The 21,536-nt window shown below is 31.4% G+C and overlaps 2 protein-coding genes across 2 annotated transcripts; one reads left to right on the forward strand and one right to left on the reverse strand.

Moving 5' to 3' along the window:
* Window positions 1-3,190: 3,190 nt before the first annotated feature.
* Window positions 3,191-4,410, reverse strand: LOC137808279 (protein IRX15-LIKE). The gene has a single exon (XM_068609309.1). The coding sequence runs from the start codon at window positions 4,354-4,356 to the stop codon at window positions 3,409-3,411; it is 948 nt and encodes a 315-aa protein (XP_068465410.1). The 5' UTR covers window positions 4,357-4,410; the 3' UTR covers window positions 3,191-3,408.
* Window positions 4,411-18,104: 13,694 nt separating this feature from the next.
* On the forward strand, window positions 18,105-21,536 carry LOC137808280 (probable inactive receptor kinase At5g67200). Its single transcript, XM_068609310.1, has 2 exons — window positions 18,105-19,605; window positions 20,527-21,536. Exons 1-2 carry the CDS (start codon window positions 18,261-18,263, stop codon window positions 21,084-21,086), a joined length of 1,905 nt encoding a protein of 634 aa, XP_068465411.1. The 5' UTR covers window positions 18,105-18,260; the 3' UTR covers window positions 21,087-21,536.

Raw genomic sequence — 21,536 nt, forward strand, 5'->3', positions numbered from 1 at the left:
TCTTACATTGGCGAAGGGTTCTCTGACACTTCATTTTCTCTTTTATGCTCTCGTGCTTCCTCTCGTTTTTTACGAGCTTTCATTGTCTTCTTGGTGCCATTGTAAGTTCTTTTTGAGTTCTCTTTCTTCTTCACCATTGATTTATATATTTTTTTTTCGTTTCTCTTATCTATTTGTTTTCTTGTATTGACGAAGGTCACCAGCTTCATTGCCTGCTGTTTGGATTTTTGTTATGCCGTATTTGCTCCGTTGTTGTTGCTGCCACCGCTATTGCTGCCTTAGGGTTGAGGGTTTTAATTTTTTTTTAAAATAAATAAGAATGCGGCTATTTACCATAGCCGCATTTGTAAATCGCATTTATGAATGCGGCTAAATAGCCGCACTTGTAAATCTTTGATTTAAGAATGCGTGCTGATCAAGTGCGGCTATATAACCACTCTTGTAAATGTAAAATAGCCGCACTCGTTTGGCCTGTCTGCACTGGTGAATTAGTTAAAATTAACTAAATTAGATATTATTTTATAGACTAAAAAAATTATTAATTTCTAAATTAGTTTCTAAATTGGTATCTAATTAACTACCAAGATTAAATTTGCTAAAAAAAAACCTTGGTAGCTAATTAGATATTAATTTAGAAACTATTTATCAATAATAGAAACTAATTTAGAAATCAATATTTTTTTAGCCTCATCTTATTTAGTTAATATAGTAACTAATTATTTTTAGTCTAAAAAATTGGTTTCTATTTAATAATTTTCTAGTAGTGTAAGTACCAAACTAAATTCTCCACAATGATTCTTTTATACTCATATTCTCCTCCACTTGAAAATTTTGATGAAATTAACCAAATATCCACACCATGTATTATTATTTGCCATCATGTTGTTTATTTTTGTGATACGTCGTAGTGGGATCAAACCCATGTAAAGTTGTTAATGTTAATTGACTTTATCATAACATCTACTAGGTTTTCACCAGTGTGAATCTTTTGCATATTTACACTTCCTTCCTCTACTACTTTTCGAACAAAGTGGTAATGAATACTTATGTGCTTTGTCCTGAAATGAAAGACAAGATTCTTAGCAATGTGCAAGGCACTATTTGTCACAATATACAATAAGCATTTGCACCTTGTGCCCAAGTTCCTCCATTAACCTTTGAATCTAGATAGATTTCTTGCAAGCTTTCGTAACTGTCATGTACTCAACTTTTATAGTAGACAAAGATACAAAATCCTATAACTTGGATAACCAACTTGCTATCGCTCCTACAAATGTAAACACATAGCAGTAGTAAATCTTCTTTTTATCAAGATCACTTGCAAAATCTGAATTGCCATAACCTTTGATACCTAATTATGATCCTCCAAAACATAATACAACACCTAAGGTTTGTTTGATGTGCCTAAAGGATCCTCTTAATATTACTTCAATGATTTCCACCTAGATGTGCACCACTCTCATTGCTTGTGCAATGTCTGGTCTTGTACAAATAATAACATATACAAAAGATTTCCCATCATTGATGCATACGATACTCGAGACATTTTTATTCTCTTTGCTTCATTACTAGGACTCATACTTAAGGATAACTTACAATTGATAGGGAATGGATCGAGACTTGCTTGCAATCTTACATGTTGAAGTGCCACAAGGTTTTCAAGATATAATTCTTTTAAGAAAGTCAAATCTTCTTATCTTTTCTGTCTTGGTGAATTTACATCTTTAAAATTTTGTTAAATAAATTTTTAACCGTCATAAAAAATAGTTAGATGACATATTTAAATATTTTTCTATGATAAATATTTTAGAACTCATACATGAATTGAACTTTTTATGACGAGTTGTATAAGTATATAACATAAAGTCTAAACTTTTTGAAGTGTCAGCCTAACTGAGATGTCAAGTTATATAATGATATCTAACATGAAAATTTATATAAAAAAATATAAAATCTAAACTTTATGTTTCTTATATTTATATTAGTTCTAAAATTGACATATAAGGTCTCTTTTAGCCATTTACATTAGTTTAAATATTTTAAACCTTAAAACCTATCCTCCAATTTGAAAAACTCAACCTCTAGAATTCCGTGAACTACGAGATGTAATAAAGCAACAAAATAACTTGTGACCTAAAGTCTCTAAACAATTTTTTTTTGCAACTATGCATCTTAATATTTCCATTCATTTAACCTCTACGTTTACTTCTTTAACTCGTCTCCAATGTTATCTAAACGACCAAATAATGTTTCGTATTCCAAAACAATGTAAAAATATTTGGTTTTCGAAATAAAGAAATTTATTTTGAAACTGAAAAGAAAAATCCAAAAATGTCTATTATATACATGTAATAACATATAGTTGGATAATGATACCCTTGACAGATTTCGGTAAAAACTTAATAGATTTATACTTATTTTGAAGAGTGGTATTTTTATCTATTGTGCTTATATTATTTTACCAAGATTTTGTGATCTTTTAGACACGGTCTCTTTTGCTTGCATTTAGGCCGAAAGAATAAAGAAGCTAGCAATTGTTACTCCCACTTGTATCTATATAATTCACGAAAAACTAGGGTAGAGGCAAGTGGTCCAAAGAGAACCAGTGCAATTATTAAGTTCACTTTTAAGCAAACCAAGAGCTTGCATTGGTTAAAGTTCATTTAGCTAAGAGGCCAAGTTCACTTGTAAAACAAAGCCGTATAGTTGTTGAAGCAACTTCCTTCCAACTACAAGCGACCTTAAACTTGAAAGGTAGGTCTATTAAGGTGCCTTTCGCACAACTAACTCATGTACCTAATGCTGTTTTTTTAAGTTAAGAAGACAAGTTTCTACTTAATTAGACCCATCCTCATCTTCCAAATATCTTATCAATTATATCTATGAAAGCATTTGAAACCCAACTTAAACTTTGTTTCATTGCATCAGACAATATTTTACACGAGCCAATGAAACCACGACACACACGCATGTGGTACGGAAATTTAATATCTATCGTCACATGCAACTAAACATACTTTTTTTTGTATCATTCTTTAATTTAGTTTTAAATTAAGTTAATAAAAGTCGGTAGGAGATGCTTTTGTATAAAATTCCAATATCACTAAAATAAGTAATTAATTAAGAATGCAAATTTTGTCTTTTTGTATGGCACAATCTCTCCATTTGGTGTTGTTTTTGCTAATGCATATACCCTGAATTGAAATTTGAATTAATAGAAGAAATTACAATTTTGAGAGGCATAAAATGGAAAGGAAAATATCAAAAAAGAATTATTTTTACAGGCCTCAGCCAGGAAGAAGTAAACAAAATGTAGCAATGGTGAAAAAGGATGATAAATACCCAGAGGGATGGCGGAACAATTGTGACTAACATGAGATTCTGAACAGCTTATGGCGAAAGAACTAGTTACGTTGTTGAAGCATTCCCTGAGCCAGAAGAAGAGTGAGTCTTACAATACTGAACACTACTCTCATCCATTCTTTCCACCACATAATGCCCCAAACTCTCACTTGCCTCCACCAAATTCTCACTGCACAGGAACTCACTCCCACAGACCTTTTCCACCTCCCCAGAGAAGTCATGCACAAACACATGGGTCTTAGGGTTCCCACCTTTTTTGCTCCTCGCCAGAACTCCGGCGGTGAAGATTGCCGACATCCTTCCAGGGGCGTCGGGCCAGTCGCCACGTGGCCCGTCCACCAATATGACATCCCAGTCAACGTCGTACACGTGGTTGGGAAGGTCGTTGAGACCCAGTTTGCAGTCTGAAAACAAAAGATTCTGCACTGGCTTGCACTCGTTGGCTACCCGTTCTTTAACAGAGGTTATGAGCTCCTTCATCTCGCTTCTCTTGGTGGTGTATTGCACGTCGTAGGCGTCGATTTCTGGGTGCAGTTCTTCGTAATATGCAGCGTAATAACGGTTTTCGTCGATAAACACGGTTCTGCCGTAGTGGTTGAGGGCTTTCCAGAGAAGGGTTTCGGATGTGAGACCGAAGATGAGTAAGTTGCATGGGGATGAGCACTTTCGGAGCACGTCGGAGATGGGTTTGAGGTCTGAGTGTGGCATGTGGTTGGTATCGTTGGATTTTGAGGCGTAGTGGAGGAGAGTGTTGATGACTGTGGGAGGCAAAGGAGCAATTCCGAGACCAGAAACTGGGGCATTGGAAGAAGCAATGACCGAAGAAGTTGCGGTGGTGATGAAAGTGGATTCTCTTGTGTAAATGAGGGTGACGAGGAAAGCGAGGGTGAGGATTGATATAAAGGCTAGGAGCCATAGGCGATTGGAGCTTCCTTGTTTTTGGATATAAGGGTGGAGAAGGATGAATTTGGTGTTGGTGTTTGTGTTCTTCATGATGGTTTGGAAGAGATTGTGTGGTCTGGGAGAAAATTGGGAAAGAAGGGTTGAATTTAAAGAAGTAAGTGGAATAGCATAAGAGAGAGTTGAAGCAAATGTTGAGGGTGACCTGAAGTAGTAGTACCTTACATTATACATTGACCCTCCTACAAGCCTCTAGACTAGAACTGAAAATAACGTTAATGAGAGCGATTTAGTTGAATTTTGTTATATTTGGTCCATCATTCTTGATGTGGCTGGTTGTTATTTGTTTCATGAATGAATTAATTAGTTCCTAATAGAGATAGTTTAGTTTATGAGGAAGGTTTTGATGCAGAGCCAAAACGGGGTTAGGGGTGGGAAGATGCAGAAGGTACTGGGTTGGAGCGGTTGGAGCTAAGATGCAATAGCCGTAGCGACCCAGTAACTAATTACAAGCCAGAGGTCGCTTTTCCTTGTTGATTTAAGATTTTGTTCCTACGTAACCACCCTTTAGAATATTGGTAATTTCTTAGAAAAATAGCTACCCCCGAAGGAGACAATGTACCTGCAACGATTCAATTGGTCCCCGTGAAACACATTTGATTATCAACTTTGTACTTTGTAGTAGCGCATACTACTACTACTGCAAACACGCTGAGACGATTTCAAAGTCTAATAATATGGCCTAGGGATTTCTTTCTAATATTCTAATTTGGTTTCTGAAACATATTTTTCAGCCTGGTATTTCATCAGTCAAAACGTAAGTATCATTGTGTCAACTACCATAGTATTTTGCAAATTATTTAGTTAAGTAGCTTTTCCTTATTTCTACAACTTTAACTTTCTCATTCTTATGAATACGACAGTTTCTTTTATATTAATATATAGATATAGAGTTGGTAGTATTTTAAATTTGTCATATAAAATTTAGAAAAAACAGAAAATAATTTGGATATTGAATTGGCCTCTATCTTCATTATATTTCTTCATATATTTTTTCTTTTTTCTTTTAGCTTGGCATACATTCTATAATACATTCAAGTTATTTTATAGAATGAAAATAACTCTTAGAATTGTACAAGAGTGCTCCAAGAGTTATAAATATATAGAGTCACATGAATACCATTAAATACTAGACCTTTAGTATAAATTAAAACTTTGTAACAACACATTATTCAACATTCTCCCATCTAATGAATTAGTTATTTCCAATTACTTCAATTTCTTCTTGCATAGCGTTCATCGAAGCTTCTTCCTCACAAGTTTCTTCAAAACTTTCTAACTAATACAACAATTGCACCTTTCATAAATATTACTCAAACTCCTCTTTCTTTTAGGAGTGGAGTTTGGAGATGAGGAACTTAAACCTGAAGAACTTAAACCTGAAGAACTTAATGAGGGTGAATAATTTGATGTACTTGAGAGTAATTCCTCATTTTTACATTGATCATTTTGAGTTGATAACTTTGCTGAAAAATTGTTGTTAAAATTATTTTTCCTTACCTTTTCTTCTTTCTAATTGCGAGAAGTCTTCTCATCAAATAACAAATCTCGATCAATTATCACCTTCTTCATCTTCAAGTTGTAGAGCAGTGCTCTTTGACATAGTTTCATTCTCTTCTATTTTGAAATTTGAGCACAACAAACACATCCAAAAATTTTAAGATGGTTCATAGAAGATTTTCCTCCACTTCATGTTTTAAACGGTGTCATGTTCCATACTACTTTTGTTGGACATTTATTTAACAAGTAGTTATTGCATTAACCGTCTTGGACCAAAACATTTTGGACATTCCCACTACAAGAAAAATTAGTTTTAGTGATATAAATATTCATCACTAAATGTTATAAATATGTCACTATTAATATCTTGTGATATTTTTTTAGATTTGTCACTATTATAAACAATATTAGTGACAAGAAAAAAAGATAGTCACAAATAATATATAAATAGTGACAAATTTTATATTTATCACTAATCTTTTGTCACAAAAACTTATATTTGTTGTAGTGTCCTTTCTCAAACAACACATACTTTGCCATTTCCATTACGGTTTCCTTCTTCCTCTCAAATACTCCATTTTGTTGAATTGTATAACCAACTCTCAATTGTCTTTCTACTCCTTCATATCTTTCCAAAATTTTATGATTTCATTAGAGACATTCTCCTTTCCCCTGTCACTTCTTGATAATCTTTGTTTCTCAAAAATTGCTTTAAACCTTTTAAATACATCAAACACTTCATAGTTTTTTCTTATAAAATAAACTCACATCATGTGAGTCAAGTTATCACTAAATAAAGTACCTATTCTGACAATGAGAAAGAGTATTCATTGGACCACATATATCTGTATGCACCAATTTCAACACTTCTTTGGCTCTCCTTGCTCCTTCCTATGGGAATGCTTGTTGATGATGTTGTCAAAGATGCATCCACACACTTCTCTCTCTCTCTCTCAATCTTTAGTAGCTCAAATACCATATTCTTTTGAGAAAGCAACATAAGACTATTGTAATTTAAGTGCCCTAGTCTTTTGTGTCATAGATCAGAGTAATTTTCTTTTTTTCTCTTACCATCAAATTGAGAGGGTGGAAAACTTCTATTATCTATAATTTTCATCACAACAACAATTTTTTTCTTTTAAATAAAAAATTATGCACTCTCAATTCTCAAATCGAAGAGAATATTATGCTCCAAAAGTTGTCCAATACTTAATACATTCATCTAATTGTGGAACGTAAAGAGTATCATAAATCACCTTGACTCCTTGTTTTGTTGTACCTCCGATGTTGTCTTTGTCTTCTACTTCAACATACTCTCCATTGCCTAATTTAACTTTTGAGGCAAATGAAGAGTCCATGTTAACAAAAGCTTCTTTATCTCGAATCATATTGTTGCAACCGCTGCCCAAACACCACACATTTTTATTAACATGTCCAAACCTTCCACAATTATAACATTGTGGATTGCCTTTACAACATGATTGTGCTTCATACAAATCTCACACTATTTTTTTAATTATCCATTATCTTTTCTTTCACTATCGTAACATCCTCCTCTTTCACGTGAGTTTCTTCCTCTTCCTTTGTCAAATTTGACACCTCTGGAAGAATCACTGATATTTGTTGATTCATCTTCTTGAGATGATATTATGAGTTTAGATTGAAGCATGCTTTCGATTAATTTTTCAACACGACATGACAATCTCTGATCATAAAATTTAAGTGATCCTATCAACCTTTGAATATTCATGATTGACAAGTCCTTAATCTCTTCTATAAGAGCCAAAATAATATAGAAGAGCCAAAATAATAAGATTTGTATCCACAATTTTTTTACCATTGTATCTTCATGATACTTCATTTGATTCATCAATTCAGAGAATCTATTGAAACTTTCATTCAAACTTTATTTTTATTTCATTTTTTCATTCTCAAAATCTTTCTTGAGAGATTAAAGTTTGACCGTTATCACCTTTGAATCTCCTTTAAACTTTTGTTGAAGAATATCTTAATGTTTTCTTGATTGTTTTTGCTCTCTGATCTTTGAAAATATTACTAGTTAGACTCCTCTTTGAATCATCCCAAGAACTCCCACATAGGTGATTTTTTTTTTTCTTTTTGTCGGTGTGTTGTGCAGCTGTAGTGGCTTTATCATTACACTATTTTTATGAACTCTAAGACATCTAAAGATGTAAACAAAGTTTCCATTTTTATAGTCCAAAAATCATAATTTCTCCTTCAAATAAAGAAACTTACATTGCTATAAATTGTGTTATTAGTTGTAGGAGTATAGGTGATCAACACTTTAATTTGTTGTTGTTGCAAGGATCTATAACTTGTGGAAGGATTTACAACTTCAATATTTTGTAGTATAAAATTTAGAAAGAAAAAAAAATTGGAGATTGAATTTACCTCTTTCCTCTATTTTTTCTTTCTTTTCTTTTGGCTTCGGATAACAACATATTATAACAACATATAGACAATATTATAGCAATTAGAAAGTGTTTTCAACTATTTTCCCCAAAATTTGTATAGCATTTTAAAAAAATCTAATCAAAATGTTGGAAATTTTGTTATGCTGCTAAAAAATAGTCCTTAATTTGAGAATGAATGACAACTAATAAAAACATATAATGTATCATTCAATAGACAAGTGGAAAAATTAAATGTTCCGATATATGTCAGATCTCGATGTTTAACATGATTTTTTTTTTAAATAGTGAATTTAAACTTTAACTTTTAATTTATTTTATTTTACAAAATTTGAATTACTCGATTGAATTTTTATAAATTTTACTAGTTTTTATTTTAGTTTCTGTAAAATAATTTTCTTTGTTTTTAATTCTTCCAAAATTTTAAATCATTGTTTTTAGTCTCTAATATTTATTTTAAATATATAAAAAATTATTTTGTAATTTTAAGAATTGTTTTAATGTGTTACATACTGTTATAATATTAAAACACTGATATGCATAACTTTGAATAAAAAATTTCAACACATAATTAATTAGTATCATAGAATATTAAGAATAAAGAGGATGATTTCAATTTTACAAGGATAAAAACAGAAAATATTTTACAAAAATAAAGTTAAACTCTCAGAAATAAAAAAATATATTTAAGTCCTAAACTGCAGCCGTGAGTTTTAGTTGGGCCAAACCATGAAATGGATCAATTGCTCATCCTGAATGAACTTGATTTGACTCATTCTCTACTTCCTATATATAGAAGAAAATAAAATAGGACATGGCGTGGGAATATCCTATTATATATGTGATCAAATATTCAAAAGAAACAGTGTCCCATTTTTGAAACATTTAATCATAATCTGGTCTGTTGAAAAATGGAAGTAATAGCCTGACACTTTGGCAAGCATGTTAAACATTTGTCAAAATGCCTTTGGCCTAACTGATCATTATGACATATCCTTTGGTGCATGAAATGAACAGTGACATGATACTGGTGGGGTGTGTACCATGTTTTGACTCAAGTAGATATCTGAGGTCGCCATTCAAATTGTGGGAAAGAAGAGAAAAAAAGAGAAACAAGGAGGGACCTCCACGTGATACAAAAGGTTGCCACATATTTTAAGCATGCCCAGTTATGGATTGCAGTAATTGGCCTTCTGAAACATGAAAAGAAGATTCATTATTCTTTCAGCGATCCACATCTTATAGCTCTTAAAAGTCGATTACAACACTTCTCAAATTGAAATCTTTCAGAAAGAATCCAAACATGGTCCTATATAGATCCTTCATTGACATTCACAATTCACAACATATTGTGAGTAATCAAGCAGTACTATGCCGTGATATCTTCTGTAATTTAGCAATGTATCTTGGGAAAACCTTCTGCTTAGACTCAAGAGGTATATCTTACCGATTTAACATACTTTAATTTAATCATCATAGATACATAACAATTGATATATACTACATATTGGCAGAAATTATAGGACCATTAGGTCTTACTACAGGTATGTAGTAATTGGGGTTTAATCATCTAAGATGAATATTTTAAAAATAGGTTTTGTTATATGTACACAGTGATTAGGGTTCATGATGACCATATATTTATTCACACTCACTAGCCTTATTCATAGATTATTGGACTATAATAATAAATAAATCCATTGTTTTAATTAATATTCTTATAATTGGGTTTATTTGGGTCTTAACTATTATTATTGTTAATTTTGTGTTTTTAGAGTAAATTATCCGGAGGAAGCATCTACCTTTGTGAATGGGCCAAATATGCAAAAATCTGAGTTGCTTCTTGAACCAAAACAGGAAACAAATTCTGAGGAGAAGAAAGAGAAAATAAAATCTACAATATCTCAGAAACAGAATTGGAAGCAAATCTTCTGCAAAATACAAGAATTATGGAAAGATAGAAACCTGGAAACGGTTAACAAAATATAAACTACAATATTCTATCAAGATCCTTGGAGCAGAAAAGCCTATAAAAGGACTAAAGCATCAAGGAGAAAAGGGAGAGCTTCATAGGGTTTTCTTAGTTTATTTTCTTCTTAGTAATTCTTTTGTTTTGCCTCCGCATGGAAGTCTAAACCTTTTTTGTTGATTCTTTTGTAATTCCCCATTGAGTTCTGAGGTTTTGTTTAATAAAAGTTTCGATTTTTAATTCTCTATAGCAGTTGTTTTTATTGTCTAATCTCCTGGAAAATTGGTTTTTATGAGAGGTTGTACTTGAACGCATGATTGAGAGTCTTCCTTATTTTAAACTTTGGTTTCTTAGTTTGTTCGCATTGTTCTAATTAATTTCTTAGGCGCATGATTCAAGGGAGAGGAGGTAAGCATTCCCATGGAGTATATGCATGGAACAAAGTGGGTATTGATTAAACTAGTAGACGCATGCTTTACTGGTGAGTTTCAGTTGAATCAGATCGGCGCATGTTCAATCTGGTTTAACTCTGTTGGAGGATTGAGAAAAGATTAATCTTTAGAGAACCTGTGAAGAATTCAATGGTGGAAGAACTTGGGATCAACCGCTTTTTATTTGCTATTTTAATCTCTTTTATATTTTTTGCACAACTATCTCAAACCCCCTTTTCATCTTTATTGTTATTGCTAACTTTTATTGCTTGCAGATAGATTTTAAACCCTTATCAACTGATTTTACTATTGGATTCGTTGGGAGACGACTTGGGGACACTTGTCCACAATTATACTATCATCTCTCTAGTGTTAGACAAGTCTACGCTAGAATCATATTAATTTGACAGCAAAACGACAGCTATCAGTTCACAATTAAGAAATGTAAGATAAATATTTTAAAAATAAGAGCATTTATACAAACACAATCTAATACATATATGAATTTAGATTTTCAAAACAATATTTGTTCACTGTTGTACTAATATATTAGTAGATAAATAAAAAGTTGAAATTTTATTAAAAAAATTTACTAATACACTTGTTGTAAATACAATCTGACATTTTTTAACATGATTTTAATAAAATTTATATTATTTTTATTAATGTTTTTAATATATAGAGAGAGAGAGAGAATTTGACATTTTTTAACATGATTTTAGTAAAAAAATTATTAAAGTTCTTCATATATTGGTTAACATATATGAAAAAGGAAAGATGGAAATGAAAACAAATGCTACGATGAGAACTCTTATTTGTGAGATTAAAAAATCACTTTTTAATTCTCAGTATTGTATAAAAGTAACTAAAAATTGGTGACAAATAAATTGGAGATCCTAGTGCGCATGATGGTGTCGGTCGACCCTTAAAGACTTGACACTGTTGAGCCTAAATTCCTTAAAAGTTTGGCTGTTGAGCCTAAATTCCTTAAAAGTTTGGCTGTTGAGCCTAAATTCCTGGCACTGTCAGTCAACCTTTAAAAGGCTTGACTGATCGACTTAATTCTTAGCATTGTCAGTCAACCCTTAAAGGCTTGACACTTTGGCCTAATTCTTGATACTGTCAGTCAACCTTTAAAAGATTGATCGTTCAACCTAAATTCCTAACACTGCCAACCAATTTAAAAGGCTTGACTTTTTAGTCTAATTATTAGCATTGCAAGTTGACTTTAAAAGACTTAATTGATCGTCATAATTTTTAGCATTGCTAGTTTACATGAAAAAGACTTCGACCTAATTCTTAACTATTAATTGACATAAAAAAGGCTTCGACTTAATTATACTGTCAGTTGACACAAAAAAATGTTTCAACCTAATTCCTAACACCGGCAGCTAACATAAAAAAGCTTCAGCCTAATTTCTAGCACTCTGAGTTGATATAAAAAAGGTTTTGGCCTAATTCCTGACACTTCAAGTTGACACAAAAAATGTTTTGATCTAATTCATGGCACTGTCAATTAATACAAGAAAGGATTCGACCTAAATCCTGACACTATCATATTAATAGGTTGATCGATCTACCTCACCCATTAAAAAATTGAATAAGTAGAGCATCATAATTTGTTTTTAGCATTCTCTCAATGAATATAGGATTTTAAGCCTTAAACTCAACTTATGAAAATGAGCAATCTAATATTTTTATGCACAACCATAAATCGATTAAGCATAACTTAATTTAGTTCAAGATTTTCGTTGAAAAACCACTTCGCCTACTCGACTTGAGGTTGGGGCTATGTACCATCTTGATAGGGAGGGTCGAACATAAGTAGTCGACCATAATGGGTATCACTCGTATGCTTTGTGTGGATTAAGGAATGAATTTGAGGAGTTGATTTGAGATTATTTGAAGGGAAAGTATGAAGAAAGTGAGATTTTTTGGATTAAGGTAAATAGAGTAGAAAGTGTAGAGAAAATTTATACAAGTTTGTGAGTGATGTGATGAGTGTGATTGAAATTATATTTTTTTAATTGATAAAATTGTAAGTTTACAAATTTGCCCTTATATTTAAAAATTGTTAAAAAAATAATTTGATTGATTGATTTATAAATTATAATTATTTTTAATTAAAATATTTATAATTATAAATATTTGATTAAAACTTATTTTTATATTAAATAACATTATTATTTTTATCTTTAAATTTTTTATAAAAAATAATTATTTTATAAATTTATTTTTTTATTATTAAAAAATATATTTATTATTATTATTTATATTTATAATTTATTATATACAATATGATTAATTATGTTATTTTATAATAATGGTTTTTTTTATAATTTTGATTATAATTTTAAAATTTAAATTGTAATTTTATTTTGATAAAATAATAATAATTTGAGTTTAAAATAAAAAATTAAGAAAGTAAATTATAACTAATTAATTAATTAATTATATATATATATATATAACTTTATTCGCAACTCTTTGAAGAAAGTTTTGAATGTAATTTTTTTTTCAATTTTTGTGTTTTTTTTTATAATTTATTGCTTTGGCAAATTTGTTTTTATTCACTTAAAAATAAACGGAATTATAGGATGATTTCTAGTTATTGATTTTGAGAATATCAATATCCAGAGATTGATCTCTCAAACCTCTTATGACCGGTACGTCATCGATTTTGAGAAAATCAAAATTTAGGAGATTGACTTCAAGTTCTTCAAATGCATTTTGAAGAGTGATTTTCAACGAAAATTTAGAGAGTTAACGTACCACAATTTTTTTAATATCTCATATATTGTGTGAAGTCTTCTCTCTTAAAAAACAATAACTTTATAAAAAAAAACCTCATCAGATTTTTGAACTGATTAGCAAAATATATTAATTTTTTAAACATACTATAACCTAGAAGACTCTTTTAACTATAACCATATCTAATAACTAACTGTAGGTGTTGAAACTCCAATTGACGAAAAGAAAAATATCAATCTAAATAGCTTTGGTTTATGATTCAATTGGATTAATTTTTTATTGAACCTAAAAGTTCGATTTGTGATTGGTATTTATAAAATTCAAAAGCACGCCGCAAAGCTATTGATATAAAGTTATCTACACTTTTCTTTATTCTTTTTCAATCAATTTGATAGTGTCATTTAATGTGATTAGAAAGAACTAGCAAATACAACATCATTTACTATATCAAAAGCCAAGATAAAATTACAAAGATAATTAAATTGGAACTTCGGACAATTGCTAGTAGAACTTTTCAATAAAGAGTAGAAAATTTATTATTTAAATAAATTCTTATTATTTTCATTTTATAATTTTCCTTATAATACTATCATAGTTGCGAGCATAATTTTGTAATAAAAAATATTAGAATTGGTAAATAATAATAATAATACTAATAAATTGGTAAAAAATTCAAAATAAATAAAAAGTTGATTTATATTAAATATTATAATTAAATGACATTGTATAAATGTATAAATAAGTAAATTTTATTTTATGAGTCAATTTTAAAAAATTGAATTAGATAAAATTTATTTTTTTATATCAAAGTCATTTAGAATAAAAATTTTAAACTTATCATGTTATTTATCGAATAAAAAAAATTATAATAGATTTAATACCAACTAAAAATAATAATATTTTATTAATATATGAACAAAAGATTTATAAGATTGAAGTTATAATTTTTATATTCTAACCTATTATTAAAATGATATAACAAATATAAGGTATTAATGTAAGCAAGAGAAGAGTTACATAAAAGTGTTATTATTATTCTTTGTTTTTATATTTGTTTGGAGAATTATAAATGGCGATGGTGGAGCTCATGATTGATTGAACAAAGGACATCACATGATCTCTGATGAAATCTGAGCCTTAGCTTCGAAGGCATGTATATGATACTCATAAAGTTCAGCAGCCATAGGCACATTATTACATGAAGGAGAAACTCAATAAATTCTTAAACAACAATATCAATTATTTTCACTTGCTGGGTCTATATATCCACAAAAAGGAAAAACCAGATATATAGGACCTATACTATATTTTTCCATTATATGAAAATATAAATGGAAAAAAAAAATTTATAAAAAAAATTATAATAAATTAGAAAAGTTAAAAATAGTATATTTGAGTCTCTCTAAAACTTTTTAAACTTAACAAGTCCGCTGATGCGTCTATTTTAAAAAATACAATAATATAATAATATATTACATTTTTACGATGGACATTATTAAATTGAAAAAACGTATTCGTCTATTTTAATGAAAATTTTAAAATAGAAAAAATGTACTATATTTGTATCTGTCAATAAAATAGAGTGTGTATTAAACGCAAAAGAAAAAAAAATAATACAACACTTTAATCTCTAAAATGACAGTATTGCAAAAGATGTTTTTTTTTTATAAAAATGCTTTTTCTAGCAGCTAATAAAGTTTAAGGTGTTTTTGACAAAAAAAAGAGAGTATATTATCATGTAGAATTTTTAAAAATAATCAAATTTATTAGTCAAATAAACTTGTCTTACAAAAAAAATTATTAAATAAAAAATAATTTTAAAAAATAAAAATAACTAATCACTATATTAATTAAATTAAATATTATTTTAAAAAAATATTATTGATATTTAAAATAGTTTCTAATAAAATTTATAAACTTACCAATTTTAGAAATTAATTTATGCATCTTGAAAGCGTCATTAACAAATTCGTCAAATAATTCTAACACTTTTATTTCATTTTTACTTTTAAATTTTAATTTGAAAACTTAAATAAACATCTATGTGATTTCTAAACAATGTATCATTATAGATAATATAAATTAATTTCTCTAAATATGAATATTAATGTTGTTTACAATATATTTTTTAAAATGTTATAAATTATTTTAAAACTAATAAAGAGATGAATAAATATGTGAGTGAAAAAGGGAAATTTATTGTAAAAAGTACATGATTGGTTTCAATAAAAGTTATACATGGTGATAAATAAGAAAAACAATACATATATTTTACAGTTTGAAAAAGTTGGATGGCATAAGATGGTATACCAGTTGTCATAAGATACATTATGAAACAAGGAGCATTTCAAGTAAAGTTGAAAATTGTTTTCTATGATATTAAAGTGTAGAAGAGAGTAGAGTATTATTCATATATATGCGTCCTTATCAAAAGACCACATTTCAAAGAAGTATAACGTGATTTGTGGGACCAGAGATGAAAGCATAGTGCATGTTAAGAACAAAACATCAATACCTTCAACACATAATTATTTTGTTTAAAATAATGAATGAGGTGAAAACATGACTTATGTTATCAATTGATTTATTACATTTCAAGTGAATATAAATGTTACATTATAAACCTTAAAGTTAACTTCTTAAACATAAAATCAATTTAAATAACTAAAGTTTTTTTATTTAAAAAAGTTTCAAACATTACTCCCATGTTATTATAGTTTATTTTTTACATTTATAAATTGACAATTTTTTTAACCTAATTATAAGTTAAAAAGAAATTACCAGACTTGTTAACTTCAGTTCTATTGACTTTAAAATCAAATTTGTTAATTTTTTTTACATATTCAAATTTCATTATCAAACTATAACATGTGATGAAAATATTCAATAAGAGCCACTACTACTTTATATTCATTATCAAATAGACGAACTAGTTCATAATAAATAAATAAAATATTAATTCTATAAAAATAATAATTATTTATATAGACAATAAGAATCCTACCCTATAATATTTAACTTCTTTTAATGTAAAATTACTTTTTACTTTACCAATTTTCTTAAAAAATTACATCTTTATACAAAATTTAAATACAATATTTCTAAAATTAAAAAATAAAACAAAATTAGAAAAAAAGTTAAACTTTAAGAAACAAATTAAAAATCTGAAATGTACTTGTAACCACAACTTTTACTTAAATATTTAAAAAAAAAATAAAAAAATTAAACCATGCCTCTAAACATAATTTCTATTTTTTTAAGATTACTTAATTGGGTAACTTGTATTTGAAAGTGTAACTTTACCAAATTGTACTTTCAAGTATAATTTAAGTAATCTTAAAAAAAAAACTCATTTAAGGAAATTGAACAAATAATTGCATCATTTTGTCTCTAAGGCTCACACATTCAAAAGGTCACATTAAGCCGTCTATTCCAAAAACCCAAAAGCTTATAGTAAAAGGATTCCTTTTTTATTTATTCTTTTTTATTGTTCGTTGTTTTCTTTTTTTTTAGTTAATAAAATTCATTTTTTTAGCATTTGGCGCATGCAGCTGCTCTTTCATTCATTTTTGGAATCATAATTTAACTTAAGCTTAAATTAATTATAGTATTTTTTTTCCGTTAGCATAATACAGGTTTTTAAATAAACATGTGGCTAAGGCTAAGGGATTTTACAGGTTAAATATGTAGTTCGTTTATTTTGTATCTTCAAACCTTTTTTATGAATAAAAAATATAAAACTATATAACTTTGTTATTATAATTTATAAAAAATATTATACATTTAAATTCCTACAGAAGCAATCTTAAAAGAATCAGATTAAACAGAACAGAAGTTATATAAGTTTAGTTTCACTTAAATCATTAACATATTAATACTAAATAAGTGATATGACATGTAATGAATATAATAAAATTAATTAAAAATAGTAGTGTCTTATGAGAAAAAATTTGTTGACAGTACATTAAAAAACATATACTTAACACTACTTATAATAATATTTTTAAATTAAAAAATAAAATAAAAATTAATAAAATACTAATTTATTAAAGTGTAAAGTATGTTTTTATTGTTAAAAATGTTAATATATCAGTACACATATCTTATTTATAAGTTCTTATTAACCTGAATTTCTAATAGATTTGGGTATTGTAATGCTACAGATGTCACGCCACAACATTCTAAAATAGATCATTACAGATTTTTCTCTTCTTAAAAATGTTTAAGAAAAAAATTCATTCATGAATTTTTTGACGTGGTTTATATAAGACTATGTATTTTACCAAGTAGGTGTTTCACTTTGTAACGAGGAGAGATTAACAAGAAATAAAAAAAGAGTTAAATTTTATTACCAAAAGTGTATTAGGATAATTTAGAATGGAGAAAAGATAATTTTTGTGAGGATGAGACTTGTGGTATTGAATGTTTACAAAAAGAAAAGAAAAGAGAGGTATGTGTGGAAAGAATTCTCCTATACTCAAATCTGTGAGAGAAGATATCTTCTTAAATTTAAAAAAATATTAAATTATTATTATAGGATATAAATAAATTATGTAGTAAGTAAAGTGTAACCATACTAAGTATCTAATTATAATAGTAAAGTGGGCTTATACTTAAAGCAAGAGAATTAAGATGAGATTGGAAATGGATGTTGTAGAAAAAGAAATAGAATTTAAATATTTAGGAAAAAGGAAAAGTGAGGGTAAGGGCATAAGAAAACATTAGGTAATAATTTGAAGCATTCCCCACTTTCACGTGAGTGGAATAGGACTTGAAATCCAGCTGCTCCCCACTAGTGTCAAGTGAAGAAGCAAAGAAAGAAACAGAAAACGGAATCAGGAAGAATCGGAGAGAATGCATGGTGCAAGCAGAAGGCCAACGGCGGCAGTCCTCCCTCTGCTGCTACTGATAATCAGGCTGGCCTCTTGCGGTGGCCCGCCGGTGTCCTCCGACGCGGTGTGGTTGCTGTCGTTTAAACGGGAAGCGGACGAGGACAGCAGGCTCCTCTACGCGCTGAACGAGCCCTACGACTACTGCGAGTGGGAGGGGGTGAAGTGCGCACAAGGGAGAGTAGTCCGGTTCGTGGTCCAGTCCATGGGCCTGCGCGGCCCATTCCCTCCGGACACCTTGACGAAACTAGACCAGCTCCGCGTGTTGAGCCTCCGCAACAACTCCCTCTTCGGGCCCATCCCCGATCTCTCTCCTCTTACTAACCTCAAGTCTCTCTTCCTCGACCACAACAACTTCTCCGGTTCCTTCCCTCCCTCTCTCATCCTCCTCCACCGCATCCTCACTCTCTCACTCTCCAACAACAATCTCTCCGGTTCGATCCCGCTTCGGCTCAATGTCCTCGACCGTCTCATTGCCCTCCGCCTCGATTCCAACAACTTCTCCGGCACCCTCCCTCCTCTCAACCAAACTGCGCTCAGACTCTTCAACGTTTCCAACAACAACCTCACTGGTCCTATTCCCGTCACTCCCACCCTCTCTAAACTCAACGCCGCTTCCTTTTCTGGAAACCCTGGCCTCTGCGGGGAGATTGTTCACAGAGACTGTGGCTCAGGCTCCCGCTTCTTCGGCCCCGCCACGTCCTCCTCCACGGCGCCGTTGAGCCAGAGCGAACAGTCTCAGGGTATTTTGGTTGTGCCTGCTTCCACCAAAACAAAGCATCATCAAAAGACCGGGCTGGTGGTTGTAGGTATTGTTGTGGCGGTTGTTCTTGTGAGTGTTTTTGTTGTGTCCGTGGTTTCGCTGGTGAGAAGGAGACAGATGGCGGCGGGGAAAGCGGCGGTTGTGGAGGGGGATGAGGTGGAGGAGGGTGTGGAGGAGGAGAGGGAGGTGAAGGTGAGGAGGATGGAGGAGGCGCACAGGAGTGGGAAGCTGGTTTTCTGCTGCGGGGAGATGCAGCAGTATACGCTGGAGATGCTGATGCGGGCTTCCGCGGAGTTGCTGGGGAGGGGGAGCGTGGGGACGACGTACAAGGCGGTGCTGGATTCGCGGTTGATTGTGACGGTGAAGAGGTTGGATGGGGGGAAGAGTGGGGGAAATGATGGGGTAGTGTTTGAGCGCCATATGGAGGCCGTGGGGAGGCTTCGCCACCCCAATTTGGTGCCTTTGAGGGCTTATTTTCAGGCCAAGGGAGAGAGGCTTGTCATATATGATTATCAGCCCAATGGCAGCCTCTTTAACCTCGTTCACGGTAGTCACTTTCCATTTATTAACATCAATTATGAATTCAACTGCACTATTTAGTCGTTCCTAATTGTATAAACTTTTCCTTTAAGTAAAAAAAGTGTGAAATGAACCAAATTTCTTTCCATAACTTCATGCCATTCATGAGTTGATTTTAATTTTCACAAGTTTAAATTTTTTTTATCTTTTTCACTTATTCCGAATGCTCTGTTCTTCACTTATATTGTTCTTGACGGTCACATTTCACTTTTGTGTTTTCTGCACTGTGATTAAGGTTTTGAACTCTTGTTACTGTTTCATCATATTTCTGGAAATTATAGATTAGTGCGACTATGCAACAACAGTTGCATCTTCCGTACAAAAGAATCTGAAAACATTGCCTTTGCAGTCAGTCGAAATGGCAATGATGTGCCATTTTCAAAACCTTCATTCTAATGTCAAATTGGGTTTTGGAGTTGAAGTTTCAAACAAGAATGAGGATAAATGCGGTGGTATGGTGCATCGATTAGAGTTTGATTTGATGGATGATGTGTTTTTCTGCTATTGGTTGTTGTATGTGGAATGGTACGCTGTGTCAGATAGGTCATTGTATTGTGTGTTGCCTTTTTTATTGTTTTTTCACTCGAGTTTTGCTTACGAGCAGTGGCTTTCGGGGTTTGGTGGTACCCTATGTCGACAGTCACGGGGCTGGGTTTGGACTTTTATTTTTGGTTGGGTTGTGTGATATTTTTGGACTATTTTCATGCCAGGTTGACTGTCGTGCTTCATACGGTTGACCTTTTCTTGAGCCAAACGCATTTTTATTTCAAAATTTCCAATTTTTATTGCTATTCGTTGCGAGAAGTCTTGAAGTAGCCTATTGCTGGGGGACCAATCCGTTTAAGTTTGATCCATTATTTCTTAACTAAGATAAGTGTTGCATGTGCAGGGTCAAGATCAGCGAGGGCGAAGCCTTTGCATTGGACTTCATGCTTGAAAATAGCCGAAGATGTGGCACAAGGACTTGCTTATATACATCAAGTTTCAACTCTAATTCATGGCAACCTCAAATCTTCTAACGTCCTTCTTGGGACGGACTTTGAAGCCTGTATTACGGACTATTGTTTATCCTTCTTTGCAGATTCTTCGTTCACTGTAGATCCCGATTCTGCGGCTTATAGAGCACCCGAGGCTCGCAACTCTAGCCGCAGAGTCACTGCCAAATCTGATGTGTATGCTTATGGAGTTCTTCTACTAGAGCTTTTGACGGCAAAACACCCTTCCCAACAACCTTTTCTTGCACCAGCGGATTTGCAAGATTGGGTGAGAGCAATGAGGGATGATGATGGCAGTGAAGACAACCGGCTAGAGATGCTCACGGAGGTTGCCAGTATTTGCAGTGCAACCTCGCCGGAGCAGAGGCCAGCAATGTGGCAAGTTCTTAAGATGATACAGGGAATAAAGGACAGCGTTTCGATGGAGGATACTTCATTTACTGGGCTCTCCTAGTTTCTGAATTATATCCATCTAAACCTCACTGGGTTGTATTGTATGTGGAGAAGATAATCACACCGTCTGTCCTCTTGTTGAAAATGAAAGAAATTGCTCGTGGACGAACATGGACGAGTGATTTTACAAGCCAGGTTGAAAGATTAAGCACCCATTTTTGGCGAAATCTCACGAAGTATACAGTGAAAACTGCAGAAGCATGGGGTGTCACGGTTTTATTATCTGCTGGTTTGTGCAGTTTTTTATTAGTTCTATAGACACAGTAAAATAGAGTTTAATGCATTTGAGCTCATTCAAAATTTCTCCGTTTGTCTCTGACAACCAAGCGACGTTGGCAGTAAAAAACTAAAAAAAGGGTGAAGACTTGACTGGCTGAGATGTACACAACGGATGTTTTTGTTGTTTATGTATATACTGAAATTCAGAAATATATATTTGAAATTCATAAAA

The sequence above is a fragment of the Phaseolus vulgaris genome, chromosome 3 (genome assembly GCF_000499845.2).
Source record: "Phaseolus vulgaris cultivar G19833 chromosome 3, P. vulgaris v2.0, whole genome shotgun sequence".
Classification (NCBI taxonomy): domain Eukaryota; kingdom Viridiplantae; phylum Streptophyta; class Magnoliopsida; order Fabales; family Fabaceae; genus Phaseolus; species Phaseolus vulgaris.

Bases quoted from the DNA above. Each gene is read 5' to 3' on its own strand.
- LOC137808279 (XM_068609309.1), bottom strand. From the start codon at position 4,356: ATGAAGAACACAAACACCAACACCAAATTCATCCTTCTCCACCCTTAT.
- LOC137808280 (XM_068609310.1), top strand. From the start codon at position 18,261: ATGCATGGTGCAAGCAGAAGGCCAACGGCGGCAGTCCTCCCTCTGCTG. The intron at 19,606-20,526 runs GTAGTCACTTTC...TTGCATGTGCAG, and splicing joins CCTCTTTAACCTCGTTCACG to GGTCAAGATCAGCGAGGGCG.